This window comes from Aythya ferina (assembly GCF_964211825.1).
Source record: "Aythya ferina genome assembly, chromosome: 3".
Lineage (NCBI taxonomy): Eukaryota > Metazoa > Chordata > Aves > Anseriformes > Anatidae > Aythya > Aythya ferina.
The window spans coordinates 25,554,760-25,571,282 of record NC_140298.1 but is presented as its reverse complement, the minus strand read 5'-3'; the positions used below and the strand labels follow the sequence as shown (position 1 = coordinate 25,571,282).

Genomic DNA, 16,523 nt, shown 5'->3' with positions numbered 1-16,523 from the left:
CCATCCTGTGCGCACCCTCCCAGGCTGCATATTTTAGATCAGTGGTACAGTATAAATAACTTGCGTAAGTCCTGAGTTGACAAAGGATTTTTGAACAGTAATTTCATACCTGGCATTTGAAGACAGTTCCAGCCTTGAGGATATCTTTGTAATAACTATTTATTTACTTCCTGCTTTGTTTCTTTTTCTAGATGAATGTGAAGAAGTTGAACAACAGTGTCAGAAAACAATTCAGCAACTGGAAGTCATTTTGGGAGAACCACTCCAAAGCTACTTCTAAGTTTATCCCCTTTGTTCTCACATGTTGTCTGAATTGTTTTAACTACACCCATGCCATGCATTACAGGCAAATTGTCATACTAATTTTTATCAGATTTAAGATCTTAATTTTTTTTATTAAAAATATTGTATAAATCTGGCTTTATCATTTCTGGATCGGCTGGAAACTGGGGTTCATTTTATGCCATCACTTGATGGCATAAAACTTTCCTTAACTTGCTTTTCTCTGAACATTACAAATGAAGCGAGCTAAATTCAAGTTCTGATAGCTGAGCACAGAGTGACAACATGAAAGACTGCCCACAAACCCCGCTGTGCTGGGTTTCTGCAGTTCCTGTCTTAGTATAGAGGGTGTGCTGCTACAACATAAACGTGATACTTACTGGACGCATGCACAGCAATCCTGAGAATGTGCTTTTCTGTTATTTTTATGCACGTGAGAAATGAAGTCATTAAAGATTCTGAAAAGGAAGTAGCTACAAGATAGTCTAGAAAGAAGACAACTATATTCAGGTCAAACAATAACAATGTCCACATGAGAACACCTTGCTCAGCTTTTAGGTAAAGGCAAGGATGCCCAGGTGGTAAAATTGCCATAACGAAGTAGGAGCTGCCTCCAGGCTCCTCTGTTAAAAAGAATCAGCCAACTGCATTTGTCGCTAGGGGATATGCACAGCACAACAGCGGCCTGAAGGCTGTGCCGTACGTGTGGCACCGGCAAGGCCTAGGCCTACCTGGCTTAACTGCAGTTCACTAACTCCTTAATGGGGAAATGGTCCTCTAATCAGGTTCAGCTTGGAGATACTTACTATCCTGCAAGTACGATGAAACAAAATAGGCCAAAAAAAAGCAACTTAGCTACACTTAGAGAAAAGCATGGTTCATAAACATGTTTATTTATGCTTTTCATACGTTTAACATGGTAGTTAAACAGGCTTTTAGGGTACATCTTATCCTTGAAACTGCTTTGCTCTTTTAGCAGCTGTTAAGGTAAATAGGAACAGCCCTTGGGCATGTAGTAACAGCCAGTAGCAACTTATTTTTTAAAAAAGTACATAAAAATTAAGACTGACAGTTGTAAAGAAAACTGATGGAATAGAAACAACTTTTTTCAAATAGCATTTGAATACAAGACCAAAAAACAACTCATTCACTATTCTACTGACCAGAAGCCAAGTCTCAGCTCAGCTGAAACTGTGCCTGGAATACTTGGGTTCACATGTTTTAAAACGAAAGCCAGATACATCTGCTTCAGTCCCTGAGCAATCTCATCACAGCTGGGAGGCAGTTCAGATCAAATAAACTTTCAAAAGTTCTCCCAATCAGAACTAGCTAAATCACTTCCATTTGTTTTACTTTGGAGAACTAAAAGCTAGAAATGCTGCCAAATGTTTGATTTAAGCCATCTATAAGCAGGAGTTGACATAACTGTGAGTGTCACAGAAGGTACGACTGCAGCAGCAGCCTAATCAATTTCCTCCTTGCCTTTCGTGAGAACTGATGGCTCAACTGTCTGCTTAATCCAGCCCTGTTAAAAAGGTTATTATCACTAATATAAATTAAGAAGCAGAACAGAGTACTTCATAATTCTATTTTCTATGACTGATCAATATCCCTTTAGGGGGTGGATAATCATATCTTCATATCCTACTAAACTCTAGTTTCTACTTTACTGAATGTATGTTATTAAGGAATGACTAGTAGTAGTTAATCATACTGAGCACAATTGTTAAGACAGTATGATGCAGTATTTTCATATTGCTAAGTTCAGTAATACACGTGATTTATCTGAGCACACTGATTTAACTTGCCAGGATACTGTAAACTATTGGAGAAGTTAGTTATTCTCACAGCAGCTCTGGAACTCACCCAACTCAAGAGAGGCTGATACAGAAGCCCACATAGATAAAGGCAGGCTCAGCATGAGTCAGCACCAGTTTGTACTTGACAGAAAAGCTGTCACTGGAATATATTTAATCCTTTTAGTACTAATTAGAACTACCAGCTCCTCACATCTAACAATTGAACATCTCCTGTGACTTCCAGCAGGTCGATCTTTTCCAGTTGTTTAAAACGATGCTTGTATTCCAGAATGTGAACACCATTAACAGCAACTTTGAACTGGTGGGCATCACAGAATATGATCAGCTGAAAAAAGAGAAGAGGAACAGTTAAGTTCCTAGCTTGAACTTGGGTGAGCCCTGCTTCTGTTACAAAAAGTCCTTCGTGCAAAAGGAGCGTTTTAAAAAAATGTGGAACTTCGTCCTACGCTGAAATCTTGCAACTACTTATAAGAAAACAGGAATAGACGGCTGTCATTAAAACCAAGTCAGATCTTTGCTTCCTATGGTCCTATTTAACCCTAACATTCTCAAAAATTGGAAATGCAAGAACAGCACTCTTACTTAAACAGTATTAGCAGCATAACATTTAAGCGCTAACACAAACTCTTATTTTGGCAGAATTCTAAGTCTGATGCTGTGTTTCAGTTCATCTTACCTCAAAGTACATCCCTGGACTGAAAGGGAAATTGGTAACTTCCCTTTCTTCTTCTCCCCAGCTGTCACGAAGGTAAGAGTTTCTCACAAAAACTTTATTCTTCATTCGGGGATTCAGATGCAGTGCTATGTCCTTTGACTCACTTGATTTCAGATTTATTGCAAAGCTGGAAGATATTTTTTAAAACTTTACTACACCAACAGTTTATAAACATGATCAAGTATTCCGTGCTATTTACCAAGACTTTAGCCAATTGTGCTTGCATGCCATGCACAATGGAAATCCAGAACAGACATGCAACCTTGTGAAGGATGCAGATTAAGCAGGAAAGACAATCAGGTTTTACCTTGATTTTTCTCAGTGGAGCTGTTCAAAAGAACAGCCCTTTCTAAAACAACATCCTGCGGGTTCCTAAGAAAACCACACTAGCTTCAGATGATTCCAGATGCAAAGTTGCGAGTAAGGATACACTGAGGCAATGGAAAAGCCTACAAATTCTCAAAAGCAGCTCAGTTAATAGCAAAATAAAACAAAACAAAATAATAAAAAATCACTAACACTTACCTCTTTGGGTTTTTATTCATTTCTCCTTTAATAGCAATGGTGCATCCCGGACGAAGTGCAGAATCAAGTTTCCCAATGTAAGGAACACCCTGGAAGTTCATCAGCAGTGAAAAACTTGACTGTGACTTACTTTTTTCAACATACAAGCTGAGCTTTACTATGGCAAGAAGAAATTTGGCCTACAGTTTCCAGTTTGCACTCACAGCTCAGCTTTTTTCTACTAATACAATCTGGGATACTGAAACTGTAGTGAAAAAGTTATATGGAGATGAACGTATCGATGTCATTTTTATTTTTTTTTTTTAACTAGAAACTTGGGTTCAAAATAAGCATTATTTACTGCTATTTCTGCTACTATACATGCCTTAATCCAGAGTCATGCCACTTGTAAGCACCAAAAAAGTGTCTTGAGGAAACCTAAGCTTGATCTGGCACCAGACACTCCACTGTACAACTTAATGCATTTGAGAGTTGCCAACTGGTTTGAGTAAATGTATAATAAGCAGCATGAAACTCTGCATTGATTTAAATTTGCATCACACAGTCGTTCAGGTACAGACACACTGAACTCTCCTCTCCGATAGCTTGTTATGCTTTAAAAAATAAGACTCACACTAGATGAAGTACACGCAGTGTAAGCATGGCTCCATCACCATGAGGAAGATATAGCCAGACAAGTTCTAAGATACACCCATTAACATAAGGCCACCTGGCTTAATACAACTGCAGAATGCTTTTAACACAAGCTTGTTTTGCAGGTAAAGTCATGAAAACTAAGCATGCGTATTTGAACAAATAAGCATCACATCTTATTTTGATGTGATTTGGTCCTTTAAAGCTTCAGGTACCCCACTTTTTATTCCTCTGTTCATGGCTGTGGATGCCGTGTTTATCTCTTTGGGTTTTCTGTATCCCTTAACAAATAGCCTCATGTTTACTAGCAGCAAGAAAGAGGATTGATCTCTATAAAACCTCACTGCTGATCATTTCCCAGTAGATTCTCAAGTCCTATGTACTGTGCATATTTTTTCCTCAATAACTGAGAAGTTTTTATTTCTTTTTTTTTTCCACATTTGCTGTAAGTCTACTCGAGATACTTACAAATTGTGAACCATCTGGCATCTCCCCCTAGAAAAGAAAACAAACCTAATTAACTAGTTTTTCAGACAACCGGGAGACTCAGTCTTCTACAAACATACGTACATTTTCTGTGCTTATCTTTGTTATTCCTAGAGATGATGGCTGTGAGCCTTGTACAGACTGCAGAAAAAGAGATATTTAGAGATATAAAGAGATATTTAGATGTCATTGCTAGCACCACAGAACATAAAGGTGTGTTAGAAATGTAACAGATCTGTGCTGCTTTGAAGTTTAAATTGTTAACATGGAAACCTAGGGCTATGGTGACGAAAAAGACAGCCAAACCCCTACAAACCAAGGAAAAGTCCTGAAAATCAATTGCTGAAAGACAAATTGAGTTTTCCAAACACTACCTCATTACAGTTTGAATCTTTATCTTACAGTTGGAGCACTCTTAACCCTTAGCATCTGAGGATATCCACTCAGCTTTCCTCACCAGGGTAAGAGCATCAGCAGGGCAGGTCACCCAGAGATGGGGCAGAGGGGGGCCTTAGGATTCTAGGCAGCTGCCTGCATCCCTGTCCCTTCCTGCTGTGTATCGTATGAACAACATGGCCATGCGCAGATAAAATTCCTGCCTCGCTCTGGCAGACTGTATCTTCATCTTGTTTATTTCAATATAACCTCCCTCTTCCTCCTCAGAAGAGTACACACTGGAAGTAAAGACAAAAAAGAAACAACCACCCTACTCCCCTCCTTTCTTCCCCAGAGGATTCAGCATCTGCAACCAGAGACTAAAGCAAGTCTCCTTTGTTTTGTGCTTGGGACAGAAATCAACCTATGGCACCTCCTTGCCCCCAAGCAATTCCTGAAGTCAGTCCTCCACAACAGGATTCAGATAGCTTTGAAGCACCATTCCTGCAGCAACATATCCAAGGCCAAGTGACAGGGCCCATAAAAAAAGTCTGTACACATGCTTTACAAACAATCAGCGAGTAGACACATCTTTAAAGCTTGGACCCTATTTAGTCCAGGCCCAGATCTCCACCTTCCTTCAAAACAGTTTATTAGTCTGCTGCTCTGAGTCAAACCTGATATTTAGCAGCAAGAGACCTGAGCTTTGCCCACAGCGTAGTGATGACTGAGCAGAGGAGACACAATATTGCACAGAAGCAGGTAGGCTGCCTCAGTGACTGGCAGGAAGGAAGAAGAGTCAAGGGACAAGAGAAGGGACAAGTCATTTACGTTCTGTACCTCCCTGGTTATTTACCACCTTCTGTTTCTGCTCTCTCACCCTTTCACATCAGAAGGCTCTCACCCTCTGCATGGGGAGAAAACAAACTGTTCAATTCCTCTCTATTGGTTTACTTTCTCCAGCAGAGTTAGGAGCTGAGAGGAAGGAGCGGGGAGGAAGTGCCTTGTTACCGAAGTTAGACTGTGTAGATGCCTTTTTTTTTTTTTTAATTGTAGTTTAGTAAGACAAAGAAATGGAATCTTGACAGTCAGCTGTCTATAAAACTTACATTAGAAACAAACTCTATACTTTTGATGTGCACTTTGCCATATATTCCCAGAGTATCTATTCTTTGAAGGCTAATTCTGTGATTGTAGAGCAGCAAGTGCTTCTTGTTTACAGTCACCTAAAGGGACAGGGAAAAAAATAGGAAAATGACATTAAACACCATCCATGTATCAAACTGTATGCATGCAGCTGGTTTACGGTGCTTTGTTACAGGAGCTGGGAATGTCCTGGAAACTTCAGAGCAACTAAGTTCAGATCATCTACATGTATGAATCAGCTTCTTTCCATTACTGTGAGGGAGATTTATTTACCTTTCACACCCTTTGTTTTTATTCTCTGACCGCTTATGAATGTGGTTTTACCAACCTAACAGAATCTGTTATTGCAGTCTAACAGAGCAAGAGAACTACATCGCACTTGTTTCCTCCAAGAGGGAGGAAATACTGTCCTACACTACTCACAAAACAGGTTTACTGTTATGGTCAGCCCTTGCAGGTAAGTATGGGAAGGTGGAATAGCCATTAGCTGTGCCAGACAGTTACTTGTCTACTCATGCGGCTTTGAAGGGAACCATGCAAAATGAGAGGTCTGATCTGCTTATCACCTATTTAAAAAAAGCTTGTAATCTTTTGTGTAATCAGACTGTACCTACAAAACAGAAACCACGACTTCCAATTATACTGTATGTATGCAAAATGCCTCACATTTATTGGTCTGACAACTGGCCAATAAGGCCCCTTGAGCTGAACAACGCAAACTCACCTGGAATTTATCCTTTAAAATCATGATGGCAACCTCAAATGACTTCCCTTTTTCAAAAGGCATCTCATAGGTGATCTCTTCCCAGCCCCATTTTTCCCTCTCCAGTGTGTTGCAAACAATGCAACCAGACCTTTTGAAGCGAGGGTTGAAATGAAAGGCCACATCAGCTCGAGGCTTTATACTACTGCCACACTGTAAATCCACCTGGAACCTAAACATAAAAAATAAGACAAACCACACTCAGCTCAGTCTGTCAAGAAATGACCTACAAGTTCAATACACTTGTGTTTTACTGCTGAACCCCAGAACATGCAGATGGAATGAGCTATTGGATAAGGAAAAAAATATATTCATCCAACTTCTGTGTATTTATGAAAAGTTTTCACAATTTGCAATGAATTACAGTATTTAAGCATTTACTCAATGCTTATCAATCATATCACCTGAGCTCCTCACCTACTACCTTCACCACCTTCCCTCCCATCTTCTTCAGCAGAATAACTGAATGCACCTTGGGCCACATCAGGAAGTCAGGGAACAGAAACTACATACTTGGTGTGAGCACTAGTTCACACCTCCTCACCCCAGGTGTAAGCTAATTCCTTCAAGGGAGACATTTAGTTATCACTTTTGTTAGTCTCAGGTAACCTCCTCAGATAAACAGATATATGCTATGACAGGGAAAAAATGCCAAAGCAGGCAAAGCAAAAACAGAGGAAAGAGGATCAGCAGAAAGCAAAAATCAGTTTATCCTCCAGTGTTCATCGCAGAACTTTCATTAATCACTTAATTCGCTGTATTCACCGTGACACAATCACAAGGATTTAAGTGAAGCCTTTGTTTACTATCCCAAATAGGTTCCCTAGAAACAGTTTGTTCATTACATGCTTGTTCACCTGGTGACATTTCAAGAAGTGATACTGTAGTCACTACCTGTCTGCATCATCAGGAACGCTCCCATGTATCACAATCAGCTCTCCAGGTACGAGGCCACCAAGAATTGTCCCAACATACGGAATGACCTGGAAGAAGGAAAAAAAAGATAGAAATAACATTTTGTGATGGAGGCAAAATATATAGCTTTTAAAATCATATTCTAATACTCAATTAAGTGGTGCACTAGCATATTAAAAGAAAGACAACCAGCACCTCATTTAAAAGAAACGCTGGAAATGCATTATATACCTGCCACAACAGAAAGATAGAGAACAGATTTTCATCATTGCAGACCAAGCTTCTCAGATAAAAATAAAATAAATAGTTACAGCCTTCATTCTAGCTCTAAAAAGAATAATGACAATATTTTATTGCCTCACTTTTAATAAAAGGAGATTCACTTCAAAAACCAGGTCATTGCCAAGGGAATGACAACAGTCAGCCCTTTGCTGGTAGCTGGAGGAACCTTCCACTAGATTTTAACACCAGACTAGAGCAACTGTCTTTTCGCTCATTCTTACTCCCTTGTGAAAAACAGCGATGGGAAAAAAAAAAAAAAAGGCAACTATGGCAGAGAGCAGAGTTGCATCTGAATACGAACAGCACAACATACACTACAAAATATCCTAATGAGCTGGGAACAGCAAGGTGCACTGAACTAACTCTGCTCAGGGGTCATAGTCTTTAGGATACCAGCAGCACACAATCTATCTCAAAGCCTACCCTATTTCCTCATCCTTATCAATAGCTTGGGAAGGTCACACATGTACATTATGCTGAACTGAAACGGCAACATGGTAGTAGTTGTTAAACCAGTTATGGGGACACGTCAGCTAAAATAAAAGCCTCAAACACCCCAAAATGGCTCCACAGTGAAGGTTTAGACATGCTGACGGGAGCCCTACCTTGACCACCAGCTGGAGCACCCAGAATTTATGGGAGGAAAGGGAGCACCATAACAGAAAACCGTGGAAGATGACAGGAGACTTTTCTGAGAGGAAAGCTCTAAGACTGCATTCTTTCCATCCAAAAGGATGCATTTAATAGAAAAGAATGTTGACCACCCATTCTTGAGAAGCTCAGACATGGAATCTGCATGGCCATAATAGAGCAGTTCCTGGGTATAATACTACAGGCTTAACGAGGTTCTGTCATCATAGGACATGCCTGTCATTTCTTCATGTCTCAAGATTCTTGCCAATTTTTCCTCACCTGTTAAGAGCAATGCCTGCAATACCAAAGGATCTATCATCACCCCAGCGTTCTTACAAACTTCCCAAAGTTTCCTTTGAAGCCAACTGGACAACATCAACACAGTTTGGGATGTCTCAAAGATCAAGTTGCTTCCAAAATCTGCCAGTTTTCATAAACGAAACAACAGATTACAGATAACACAACTTTCATCCACCTCGCTGGGTAGCTGACAGCTGTCCCATCACACAGGGCATCACATTTCTTGCCAGATGGATTTGTGGAATAATTGCTGGAGGTGACTTGTTGAGACTGTGTGTCCACATCCTAAGAGAAGGTTCAGCACTGAGGAAAATTCCAGGGTGGGGTGCAGCAGATATGCAAGGAATCTGTTCCATGATGCTCCCCCTGGCAACACAGCCTGCAACCTTAGGTATTGGCAATGCCAGGGGAGCTTGGCATGCTGACTCTGAGAGAAACAGCATGGAGGCTAGAGCAGAGTGAAGAAAGACACCACGGCCAGGCTCTCTGCTATCACCACAGGGAGGGGGAACTGGATGGTACGATGAAACTAATAGGTTACATGTCCAACCCCCAGTCAAACTGATAACCAATTCATGTCCTCTGGGTGACCTTTGTTCATTATAATCCCATTATAGTGCCAAAACACACCTCCATCCCAAAGGTTACCTGCCTCCAAGGTGCAACCACCTCTCGCTAAGTATATGCTCTGAATTTCCCTAAGACTATAACATTAAAGCAAAAGAGAAAATTTTATAGCAATCACAATGTAGACACATGTGACTAGAGTCACTCAAGCTCCACCTACAAGTAAGAAAATGGCATAAAAATGGCTTGAGAGGAACAATGTTAGGGAAGACAGCATCACAGACAAGTCAGGAGGACATCGCTGACCTCTGGGATCAGTTGATGGGCTGAACCTCTCTTCCCTACCCCGCAGGGATGCCTAGTTGGTAATACCCTCGGTTATACCCAGTGCTTCCCCAGATAACCTAACACTCCCTATGGAGTTGTTTCACAAGTTACCTTATATGTAGTTGGTTGCGTTACTCACATCCTTGGTATTTGCATGTGCTTTGCAAACTGTGTATTTATCACCTGCAATCCAAAAGAACCTGTACTTCTGTTGCTTCAATAAATGCTACCAGTCATTAATCTACCAGACTGAAGGTGTATCGTGCTATTTTGGCATCCATGATCATGGTAATTCAGCATACTGAATGTCACCAGGCTTATAGTGCTGAATCGGGCATCACTCAGAATCTAAGCCCAGCCATCCCCAGCCCCTCTGATATCTGAGTGCAAGCTGGAATGTGAAGGGGTTTAGGTCCTGTCAAACTTCTTTACCTGTTATTGCAACAGGGTTGAGTAAAAGGCATAAAGGGGAAAGCAGGATTTTCTGGATGATTCAAAACAGTCCATTAGTGAAGAAATACGCCTAAGATAAGAATTCATTAAAAAAGCTCTTCAGTTTTGCAACTTAAGGAATGATTTGTTCAAACAGTGAAATAGTCACAGCGCTACTAAGCGCATCTGGTGGCTTCACACAGGTACACATTCAGCCAAACAGCACGTCTGAAGCTAGAGCTCAGTGAGCATCACACATGCAACAGCTCACACAGTCCATCAGTGACAGAACCAGCCAGTTAAAGAGACTTTGTACAAACAGCAAAGTAGTATGACCCATATATGAAGAACAGACAATTAGGTCCTGTTTCAAGTTTGCTGTCACGGGCACAGTCCATTTTGTTCATCTCCCCGCTTGCACTACAAACCCCTTCCTACTTCTTTCCCTTCAGCTTGTTCAGAAGAAGCAGAGGAGGTTTGGAGACACCTTGGTGTCTCTAGCTCAACGCCTTCCTCAAAGCAAGGTCAGCTAGAGAGGGCTGCTCAGGACCTTGCCCAAAGGCTGTCCGGAGATCATCTACACAATCTGTCCCACCTCTGTCTCCACATTCCAATGCAAAATGATCACTCTTATTTCCATCCTAGGCTCTTGACCACTAAGCCCTAGTTTTATCCCTCTGAATTCTCCAGCCTGGTCTTGTTACCCACCACACTCATCAGTCCCCTTGCAGGCATCCAGTTCTGATGAAGTCTTCCTCTTTTCCTTACACTGAGAATTTCACCTATACATCTCCTAAACCTCCTCTTCACACCTCCTTTCCACCTCCACCAAAATCCCCATCTGTAACTTCCATCCTCCCCTTGCTTTTGCAATTCAGTCCTTCCAGCTTCTAGTTCATCTCCACACAGCCTTCCTTCCTCTCCAAACTGGATTACTGCTGGACTTGATGATGACCTTTTACAACATAAATGATTGTGTGATTCTTGTAAGGAAGGCTGAATCTACTCCCCCATCATCCGTTAAGTCTGTCCACTTTGCTAGCAACAAGCAAGCAGCAGGACCGAACAATCAGACACTCTGAAGGCACTGGACTGTATCAATGACAAGCTATAACAGACATGGAAGTTCTGTGCAGGTGTGTGGTACAGTACTCTCCACAGAGATTCTTTGCAGACTTTGGTATTTCTGACAGAACGTTAAAATGCTATCTCCTGTAGACTCAAAAGAACTACATTTTTAAAGACACAGTGAAAAGTATGCTGGCTTGATGCCACTGTCCCAGAGCATGAGGATACTAGAGAAATACGAGAGAATATCAGAGCCGTCCCTGAGGTTCTTCCTCAAATACCTGAGCAACACCAACAGCTCTCAGTAACACACCTCACTGTACAAAAGAGCAGGAGTGTTTGCTAACTACTGGCATAAAACAGCAAAATCCTATTTCCTGAGGGAGAAGTTGTTGACATAGTTGCAGAGTTACCGGGTTAATGATTGTCTTCTGCGGCCCATCCAAGGACATCATCTTCCCTCCTCCAGTTTAAGTCTGTCAGTCCTGTGGCGATCACTGTCAGAGCGTATTTAGAGGTCCGCTGATCTGGCTGCACCAAAGCAGGAATCCCTTTGAAAAGCCAAAACTTTTAATTAGAAAGAAACAAAGTGACACTACAGGAAGTAAAACCCTCCAAGGTATGTTAAAATCTATAAGAAAAAATGCAACTGTATTTCCAAGAAATTTGATGGAGTTTCCAAATATCAAAGTTAGAAGCTTGGTTAAAGACAAAACATGCTACCCTAGGAAGGGACAGTGCACATAAATACACGTTTTTATCAGATGCTTCCTGGTCATGTATATTGAGGCAGAATCCCACGTAAATACCATTATTGCACAGGGCAACACTGATAACTCGGTGACCGTCAACTGTCCGTTTGCAGCTGACACCTGCCTGTAGACTGCGAAAAGACACAAAGCACAAACACATTTTCCTGAAGTAAACAGCCATTTCTCTTTCTTTTACCAATTCCTGTGCTATTCCCAGGTTGCTCAAGGGCAACCAGCCCTAGTGGCTGAACTTGCTTTTTCCAGTTTTATCTTACATACAGATAAGAGATACCAGCCAAAGACACAGCAGGGAAGCACAGAGTGTTTTCTGCTTCTTCCTCCAACACACACAATCCCTGAACTCCACAAATAACTACAGAAGTCTACAAAACCTGCATTAAATGCACAGAACTAAAAGGAAAAAAAATAAAAAAAATAAACATTTTATGAGTATATCCAGCTACACTGTAATTTCTTCATCAAGTCTTCTAACGAAGTGACCAAAATTCATGGGCCAATTCCAAAACTGCTAGGCAATTATTTCTTGCATATTCTGGAGAAATACCTTATGGTAGCAAGCCAACTGGGTGGTGAAAAGTGGCAGGCAAAAAAAAAAAAGACAAAGGAGATGTTTTTAGTATTGTCATTGTGTGAAAATTGCTAGCCACATAAAAAGTAAATAAAAAGTCTGTGCTCTATTCCACAGAGACCTGGGATGAACCTTCTGCAATGATTCAGCAGCGCAGACCACTGCAACATCTGGCTAGTCCTGTGGGCGACGTGGGCCAGTAATTCTCCTTATGATGAGGGTCTAGAGTGCATTTAGGAAAACACAAGGTGTTATACGCCCAGCGTACACCATGCAAATGTTTTGCACCTTTTGATGTGCCCCATGGGATACCATTGTCAATTCACAACAGGAACGTGCCAAAGCAGGCAACTTCCAGTACTTTCATTTTTAAAATTAGGAACTCAAGATCACAATAAGCAAGAATTCTGACTACAGCATCGACAAGTCTAATAGCAGACCAAAGAAACAAAACCCAGACCTACAGACCTGCGCCCTGCAGCCTGCTTACCAAGCTTCCCCTGGTGCGTGACTGCGATCGGCACCTTACCAAACGAGGGTATGGGACAGGACCATATCTAGGATCTAGCAGCACACGCCTGAGCTCTTCTGCCCACCCTTGTTGCTCCTGGCAGACCAGGGGCACTGTGGCAAAGCGATTTGTTTGTATGTTTTATGGAAAGGGTCGCAGTAATGAGGGGAAGCTGCGAGTCAGGCTGTGTTTGGCCACGCAGGTTTTGGGTAAGGAAGCACAGGGCTCTGCTGTAACTTTCTGTCGCAGAACCGCTGTCAGCGAACGTGAGGGGGTCTGATTTTTTGGGCTGTCCTTTGGGGATCCAGGAGTTGGACTCGATGATCCTTGTGGGTCCCTTCCCACTCGGGTATTCTATAATTCTATGATGCCAGATTTTAAGTCTGCAACACTAAGATACGGTTCCTCAACTACGCGTTCAGAATCGAAACAGCTATGTATTACTGCCCTGATATCTCACACTGCACAGTTCAGGAAAAGGAAAAAAAAAAAAAAAAAAAAGGAAACAGCGAGGGCGGCAGCTATCGCTCTGTGACCCACAGAAAACGCCTTCCTCTAGAGAAGTCCGTGGGGACTTGGTAACTGGGGCTGGATCCCGTCCTACGGCAGACATGGCTTCCGGCGGGGAGGGGGCAAAGAAGCGAGCAGGGCACCGCCGGGTGCCTGCAGGCAGCGAAACCCAGCCCAGCCGCGCCGCCGTCCCCGGGCTGCAGCCCCCGGAGCCGCGGGGCGACCGGCAGCCGCCTCCCCGGCACCCCAGCCCCAAACCCCGGCCGCTACCGCCTCGGGGCGCCCCGGCGAGCCCCGTCCCCCCCACCACGGCCGGACAGACGGACAAACAGGCAGACAGACGCGTGGGGACCCCCAGCCCTCAGCCCACCCCTGGCTCCCGACTCACCCGGCGCCTAGCAGCGAGCTGACGCCGCCGCGCTGCCACCGGCCGCAGCCGCCATTTCGCGCCCGCCCCCCGGCGTCACCGCCCCGCGGCCCGGCCCAACGGCTTCAACGCCTTCCGCCCGCTCCCAGCGCCCGGCCGCGGCGGGGCGGGGGCGGCTCTGAGGGCGGCGGTCAGGAGGGTGCTCGGGCACGACAGCCGTGCCGCAGCACAGCCACCTGCTGGGAGGGCACACCGGGCTGTCAAGATGTGAAGGACTCGTTCATAAAGGGCTCGCGTAAAAGATGGCTTGGGGAAAGGTGCCTTTCAGTCACACGGGGCTCCGAGAGAAGACCGAGAACTAGCAGCTGCAATAGCTAGCAAAAAGCCTGCTGTTATTACTGTCCTGAACTGACGACTTACAAGATATCTGAAATGTTGTAAATAACTATTCACTTCTCCTTCAAGGGCGGAAGGCCATGATATGCTGTAAAAAAAAATACAGTAGTAGGCTGATCTCTAAATTAGTATAAACGCCATGAATTTGCTTTGACCTTCCTTACACAACTCTGCTGTTAACTTTCAACTCTGTCTGACCACACGTCAATAGTGTTACCCTCAGGTACACTACCATAAGGCCCAATTTACATTTTTTCCACTTGCTTACAGCTTGACTTGCATCTGTGGGAGGCAGTCAGCCCCAGACAGGGAAAAGGTCTCTGGCACTCAGTTCCCAGCCTGAGCTGCAGCTCTGCAGCTTGGACTGGCGCACGCTTCGTTGGGTTAGAAACTGGCTGGATAGCCGGGCCCAAAGAGTCGTGGTGAATGGAGCCAAGTCCAGTTGGAGGCCAGTCACTAGTGGCGTCCCCCAGGGCTCGGTGCTGGGGCCGGTCCTCTTTAATATCTTCATCGATGATCTGGACGAGGGCATCGAGTGCACCCTCAGTAAGTTCGCAGATGACACCAAGTTAGGTGCGTGTGTCGATCTGCTTGAGGGTAGGAAAGCTCTGCAGGAGGATCTGGATAGGCTGGACCGATGGGCTGAGGTCAACTGCATGAAGTTTAACAAGGCCAAGTGCCGGGTCCTGCACCTGGGGCGCAATAACCCCAAGCAGAGCTACAGGCTGGGAGAGGAATGGTTGGAAAGCTGCCAGGCAGAGAAGGACCTGGGAGTGATGGTGGACAGTCGGCTGAATATGAGCCAGCAGTGTGCTCAGGTGGCCAAGAAGGCCAACGGCATCCTGGCTTGTATTAGGAACAGCGTGACCAGCAGGGCTAGGGAGGTGATCGTCCCCCTGTACTCAGCTCTGGTGAGGCCGCACCTCGAGTACTGTGTTCAGTTTTGGGCCCCTCGCTACAAGAAGGACATGAAGGTGCTTGAGCGGGTGCAGAGAAGGGCGACGAAGCTGGTGAGGGGCCTGGAGAACAAGTCCTACGAGGAGCGGCTGAGGGAGCTGGGCTTGTTCAGCCTGGAGAAGAGGAGGCTCAGGGGTGACCTTATTGCTCTTTACAGATACCTTAAAGGAGGCTGTAGAGAGGTGGGGGTTGGCCTGTTCTCCCACGTGCCTGGTGACAGGACGAGGGGGAATGGGCTTAAGTTGAGCCAGGGGAGTTTTAGGTTAGATGTTAGGAAGAACTTCTTTACAGAAAGGGTTGTGAGGCATTGGAACAGGCTGCCCAGGGAAGTGGTGGAGTCACCATCCCTGGAAGTCTTCAAAAGACGCTTAGATGTACAGCTTAGGGATATGGTTTAGTGGAGGGCTGTTAGCGTTAGGTTGGAGGTTGGACTCGATGACCTTGAGGTCTCTTCCAACCTAGAAAATTCTGTGATTCTGTGATTCTGTGATTCTGCTGCTCAGTAGCGCTTCAGGAATAAGCGAGTTTTGAGTTTCTGTACAAATACTTCCATGCAAGCGCCCTGGGCCACACTGACTACCCTGCCCTTTATAGTAGGCTTCCAAAGGACAGCCCCAAACCCATAAAAGGCAGCTGGATACTGTCAGTCCGATTTTTCAGGGATGCCCCATATATAGTTGGCCTCACAGCAAAACTAAATGCTCCTGCAATGCTGCTGAAGAACAGTCAGTAAGCTATCTCTTAGATAAAGCTGCAGAAACTAAGGACTATAGTATAGTTTGGACATCTTCATGAAGCTAAAATGGGTGGAAAAGTCCACTGATTATCCTGCAGGCACAGAGATGGCAGCCAAAAAATTGCAATCCCTGAAAGAACAGCAGGTCTAACGTGGGAATAGAAGAAATATAATGGAACAAAACTGATAGTCTAGCAGAGCTTTTACAATGTCCACGTGATTCTCTAACCTTTGTTATCAGATTAATTATTAACTCAGGAAGAGTCCACCCAGTGTAGGTTCTACACCTCTCTGTAGTTCGTAACTCTATTACGAGTTTTCTAGATAAATGGCCTTGTTCATCATCTTATCACAATATATTCTTCTTTTTCCCATATGAAAAATAAGTGCATCTTCCTTTCTTCAACAGCACTATCTGCTGCAATCATTGGTGCTG

The 16,523-nt window shown here is 43.8% G+C and overlaps 2 protein-coding genes across 5 annotated transcripts in view; one reads left to right on the top strand and one right to left on the bottom strand.

Annotated features, from left to right (window-relative positions):
• HEATR1 (HEAT repeat containing 1) overlaps window positions 1-1,536 on the top strand; it is a 40,124-nt gene extending 38,588 nt beyond the window's left edge. Inside the window, exon 45 of the mRNA XM_084514110.1 lies at window positions 192-1,536. Coding sequence (XP_084370236.1) covers window positions 192-280 — 89 coding nt within the window. The 3' untranslated portion in view covers window positions 281-1,536. The remainder of the gene's footprint in view (window positions 1-191) is intronic.
• Window positions 1,155-14,172, bottom strand: LGALS8 (galectin 8). Of its 4 annotated transcripts, XM_084514111.1 has the most exons (10): window positions 14,020-14,171; window positions 11,683-11,820; window positions 7,640-7,728; window positions 6,707-6,917; window positions 5,946-6,062; window positions 4,546-4,602; window positions 4,444-4,470; window positions 3,343-3,431; window positions 2,779-2,944; window positions 1,155-2,427 (listed from the first exon to the last, which is right to left on the bottom strand). In XM_084514111.1, exons 2-10 carry the CDS (start codon window positions 11,722-11,724, stop codon window positions 2,278-2,280), a joined length of 948 nt encoding a protein of 315 aa, XP_084370237.1. In that variant the 5' UTR covers window positions 11,725-11,820; window positions 14,020-14,171; the 3' UTR covers window positions 1,155-2,277. The 4 variants fall into 4 exon arrangements, with proteins under 4 accessions (XP_084370237.1, XP_084370238.1, XP_084370239.1 ...); XM_084514112.1 differs by lacking the exon at window positions 4,444-4,470 and having other exon boundaries at window positions 4,534-4,602; window positions 14,020-14,172; XM_084514113.1 differs by lacking the exon at window positions 4,546-4,602.
• Between the last annotated feature and the right edge of the window lie 2,351 nt (window positions 14,173-16,523).

Coding starts and splice junctions, on each gene's coding strand:
- LGALS8 (XM_084514111.1), bottom strand. CDS start 11,724: ATGATGTCCTTGGATGGGCCGCAGAAGACAATCATTAACCCG. Junction 4,603..5,945: donor GTATAGAGTTTGTTTCTAAT/GTAAGTTTTATA, acceptor CTTTTTCTGCAG/TCTGTACAAGGCTCACAGCC. Junction 2,945..3,342: donor ATGAATAAAAACCCAAAGAG/GTAAGTGTTAGT, acceptor AATATCTTCCAG/CTTTGCAATAAATCTGAAAT.